We start from the raw sequence: 4995 nt of genomic DNA, 5'->3' as shown, positions 1-4995 counted from the left end.
TACCATTTATAGTCAGTCATGTCACAACACTAGGACTTTACTGCCTCCCCTCTATCAGAATTTTCAGAATATCTAATAGTTGTGGTACTGGGCTCAGATTTTAGGCTCAGAAAGGTAGTAAGGATTATAAATCTGTGTGTGTAACCTCCCATTAAGCTACATGGTAACTGTTAATCCTCTCAAAATAATACTATCAAGTAATTTGTTTAAACAAATGCAAAATCCAAATCAGACCAAATTTAATTATGTAATAAACGTTTATTGGACAAAATTATTAGCAAGCAGCAGAAAAATCGTTCACATTTGGTATGCTCAATGAAATCCCAGTTCTGTGTTTCTTTAGATGCTTCAACCTTTGCATAAAAGGTTCTCCCCATGCAGATGCAACAATATCCTGAAGGTGTAATTATTAACCTCATAGTCAGCAACAGGCAATTAAAATCCCCCAAAACCAGTCCCAGATTTCACTCTTAACTGCCATTCTAAAAGGGAGAGGATGTAGAGTTTACCAGATCTATGCTTTGTTTCTAAGGGAAGGGAATATCCTCAAAATACTGAGGCAATACACATGCATCAGATGTCACCAATTTCAACAAGAGCCCATTTCTAACGTTACATAAAGGAGTATCTGTTAGATAACAGGAATGGCTTCTGAAGGGCTTAGTAGCTGTTTTGAGAGTGTGACTTTCTGATTAAATAAAATTCTGATCCTCCTAGAATGTACATTCTTGTTAACATTTAGATAAGTAAGAGAATGTAAGCTCCATGAAGGCAAGGATTTTTTTTTGTCTGTTTTGCTCACCGCTTTACCTGGCCCAGAGTTAAGTGCTCAAATATTTGTTGAAATGAGTAAATATGCTGACTTTGCTGATGTATTTAATGTACAAACATTTTTAAAAAACATGTTCAGGCCACAAGCATTCTTAATGCAACCACAACAACAAAAAATAGGTTGGAAACACAGTCTTATTTTAGGGAAGTTCAAAAGCCTAAAAGGGAATGAATGGCAGGAAGCATCCAGCTGAGAGGACATGCACTCTAGATTTCCAATGTTGGATATTACATACTTTCCCTGCACTTGTATCAAACTGGCAACCATAACAGAGGACCACTTAATCTAAAATTAAACTGGTACTTACAGCCAATATATCGTGGGCCTGCATTTTCTATACAGCTCTTAACTCCTTTTTCTCAAAACCCTTCTTCCCTTGCTTTTCAGTAATTTATTTTTAAATACTTCACCTTAATATTTCATCATTTTTGCATCATATGAAACCCTAGCTAACCCTGAAGATGTTATAGGCTAGACAGTACTGTATTTCTTAATGGATACAATAAACCCTTACATATAAATATTTCAATATTCAGCCCCTGTAAAGCCATCAGATGTTTAAAAAGTTTTTAAACATCAATCAGAGTCTAGTTTAAGAACTTAGCTATATGAATGGGTGAGATCATCACCCATTTTATGTAGTCCCCAAAATGAAGAGTATGTAAAATGAAAGAAAAGTCGCTTAGAGTTTGAAGTTCTGTTGCACAATCCTTTCTTCTCCAAGAGGTTTGTAGTCATTTTCAGAATTCACTCCAGGAACCAACTTCTTAATCTAGACATAGGCAAACCATTCTGTAAAAACCAAATACTTGTCAACAATATCTCCTTCCCATTTTAATACCCTAATATTTGAAAATCTAGGTTGTTTCAGTCACTTGCACATTCCTAAATGATTTACGTATTGATGAGACAGAGAAAAAAAAAAAAAAGGCCTGGACTATTTCTCCTAAGGCTTCCATTTTCTACCCAGGAATGAAAACTTAAAAAAAAAAATCACTATATTTGAGGTATCAGTCTCTACCCAAAACAGGAGGGGAAGTAGAGGAGAGTGGAAACTATAAATGGCTTGGCAGAGGATTTTATAGAAATACCCATCTCTTCCATTCACCCCACTCAAACCTCTGCCTTCTAATTTACCACACTATCCAGCAACTCAGCAGCGATAGGGCCTTAAATACAATGACCTTATGCCCAAATCTTTGCCACAATTTGGGGGTGGGGAAAGAAGATAAAATTGCCTATCAAGGCTTGCAAATTCATAAGCATGACTGAGAGAGGTTAACTCCTGGTGAGAAAACAACCCCAAACTCCAAGAAAGCTCCTCAATGTCTAAATGAGCTGCCCTGCTTTTCTTCCACAGGCTCTATCTTCAGGTCACTGCTTCTCTCCTGAACTTTTCCCTCATCAACTCAATCCTGTGTCCTTTTCTTGTTCTGCTCTCCTACTCCTTCTCTACATTTCCTTTCCTTCTCCCCTTCCAAAATTGTCTTTTCAGACTGAGTGGCAAGGAAAATGCAGAGCAAGGATTTTGCAAGTGGAACCTACAGAATTTGGTGTTTGGGGCTGTGTGGGTGTGTATAAAAGAGAGAGGAGAGTCAAAGAGCCTCAGGGTTCTGGGAGGAGTACTGAGCGAAAAAAGTTACTTACTGAAATGGCAGCACAAAAGTGCATTTTTTGTAATAAGTTATTAAGAGTTCAGGTTTGGACCTGTTTGAGATACCTACGTGGCCTACTCATGGCCCAACTGTAGTATAGGAACAGTAGCTTCAGTCGAGCGCTTACTGCTGCCAGGGAAAATGCAAATCGCTTTTAGATAAATTACTATCTCATTTAATCTTCATTCCACACCTATGGTTCCAAATGGTAAATGGAAAAATAAAGCTCAGAGAAGCTAAATAACTTCTCTGATTTCTTTGTGGTGGTGCAGGAACTCAAACCCAGCTGGTTTCACTCCATAACATGAGAAAAAAAATCATGGAGCCAAGTTTCTACCTCTTTGAAGACCCTCACTGAGGTACCAAGGAAGACCATTTTCATTCCAGCCTTACCCCAATCTCCCCACCCACCCACCGACCCTGCCACTCACCAGCTACCTTATTACCTTGGACATACCATACTCTCTGGAATTCAGTTACCTTGCCTACCCCCAAAAGGAGTAGTGGTAAGCTCCCTACCAGTTCAACGTTGTATTCAGAGTACTCACCAGGGTAAAAGATACACGAAGATAAACAACACCAGGTCAAAGAGGATGAAGAGCCAGAGATCCAACCAGTAGGAATGTTTTGGAAACCGTTCTGCCCTCGATTGAGACCGCACTTCATGATTCTGCTGCTGCCTCCCAGCTTCACCCAAGGCTAGCCGCTCCCGGGGACCGTCTCGACCATCTTCAGGCGCCGCGCCCGCCTGCATCTCGCACCCGTCACCCGGCCGCAGTCGGAACAGCTGGAAACCCTCACGTATAGCACTTCCGCGTTCACCTGGCCTTAAACTGGCCGCAGTCTGGCTGCCTACGCATGCGCGCTCCCCGCCCCCGGAAAAGGGCCCCCGCGCACCCTCCTCTTCTAGCGCGCAGGCGCCGCCCGGCGGTCCGCTGTCTCCGTGACTGCCAGCAGGCAGCTGGGCCTCCACCCGGAAGCGGAGTAAGAGGGCCCGCCCGCCCCGCCCTGCTGCGCCCTCGGGGAAAGCTGGTGAAACAAGTTTGGCTAAAAGAAAAACTCTCTGGCCGGACCGGAAGTCACCGTCACGTCCCATTCCTGTCAGGTGATGGATTCCGTCCTGGAACTCCCCACGGTCGCCTTTTCTTATCCCTGCATGGGTCCATATGCCAAGGTTTTGGGGCCCCCTCTGATGGGTTTTGTGTATATAGCACGTTCCACTTACTTTATTTAATCCTGAAACACTATACTGAGATGGAAGTCGTAATTACTAGCGTGAGTTTCTAAGGGGGCCAGAGAGCAAATCATGAGAATTTTGCATGTATCTCATGGGAGTGAATATAAGAATAACCCAAAGGTTTGGGAATGTGATCCCCTGCGAGATTACGGTGCTAGCAGAAAGAAAATTATTGACCATTGTCGGTGAGGAAAGATTCTCCTCTACTTACCCTCTTTGGGTCTCCAGCAGGGCCTAAAAATTAAACTGACATGAAACAGATTAACAGGAGAAAGGCATACAAGTTTTATTATTATTATTATTTTACATGTACATGAGAACCTTCACAAGAGAATGAAGACTTGAAGAAGTGACCAGAACAGAACGCTTTTATATCTTTTAGACAAAGAACCAAGTAAGGCCAAGGAGTTTGGGCCAGGGGTAGTCAACTGTGGAGAAATGACTAGGAGGATAAGCATTAGTGTAACAAGTCTTGTTTGTACAGATTTCTCAGCGTGATTCCCCATCTCTGGTGAGGGGAATGATTTTCTTCCTCCTGGTAGAGGCAGGGGATCTTTGACATGGGAGTTTTATCTCCTGCCAGGAAGAATAAGGAAGGTCAGAGTGCCCCTCTTGTACCTGCTGTTTCTCAAGCTCCTTTAACTTAAAATAATCAATATGGTAAAACAGCATATTTTGGGGTGACATGCTCTGAACTCCTTCATTTCCTCTGAAAGTTTCTTAAAAAGCTGAATTTGTGGCACTGGAAGGAAGAATTGGATTAGCAGCCAAGAGTCTATCTGCAAAGGGAAAGAAGAGCACAAATTAGAATAAGAATGAATAAACAAGAAATAACAAATCTAAGCACACTTCCCCATATCCTGTTAAATCAGTCTCCCATGCCTGGGAATAGGTCCCTCGTATAGAATGGCCGAACCTCATTTGTCTGACCGAGAGTGTGCAGCTCTGGAGACTGTTTGTCTCAAGCAATTTACATAGAAGCAGCCTCCTTTGCCAGTGACGAAGCTCCTCCTTTTGGGCTGTCAGTGTGTGTAGGGGAAGGCAACTTTGGAGCACAAGAGAGCCTAAACTACTAACTTCTGGTAGAATGGCTTCCAGTGTTTGTGTAGTGATAACTAAACTCTTGTTCTGTTACTATGGAAAGATTTAGAACTATCTTTTCCAACTCAAGTTCCAAAGCCTGGGAAAAGGGAGCTCAGTATTGAGAAAAAACTTAGAATTGTGATACACAAGCCAGTATTCTATAACATCTTGTCTAGTATATTTATGTG

General features: G+C 42.0%; 1 protein-coding gene across 1 annotated transcript; it reads right to left on the bottom strand.

Annotated features, from left to right (window-relative positions):
- Positions 1-238: 238 nt before the first annotated feature.
- Positions 239-3598, bottom strand: ARLN (allregulin). The gene is made up of 2 exons (XM_040474962.1): positions 3036-3598; positions 239-1604 (listed from the first exon to the last, which is right to left on the bottom strand). Coding segments are annotated over exons 1-2 (549 nt in total). The 5' UTR covers positions 3584-3598; the 3' UTR covers positions 239-1603.
- Positions 3599-4995: the final 1397 nt, after the last annotated feature.

The sequence above is a fragment of the Herpailurus yagouaroundi genome, unplaced genomic scaffold (genome assembly GCF_014898765.1).
Source record: "Herpailurus yagouaroundi ecotype Mexico unplaced genomic scaffold, PumYag 28, whole genome shotgun sequence".
NCBI lineage: Eukaryota > Metazoa > Chordata > Mammalia > Carnivora > Felidae > Herpailurus > Herpailurus yagouaroundi.
The sequence above is the reverse complement of the archived record's forward strand: the minus strand, read 5'-3'. Positions and strand labels throughout refer to the sequence as shown.

Excerpts from the sequence above, each read along its gene's own strand:
- ARLN (XM_040474962.1), bottom strand. The coding sequence starts at position 3,583 with ATGGGACGTGACGGTGACTTCCGGTCCGGCCAGAGAGTTTTTCTTTTA.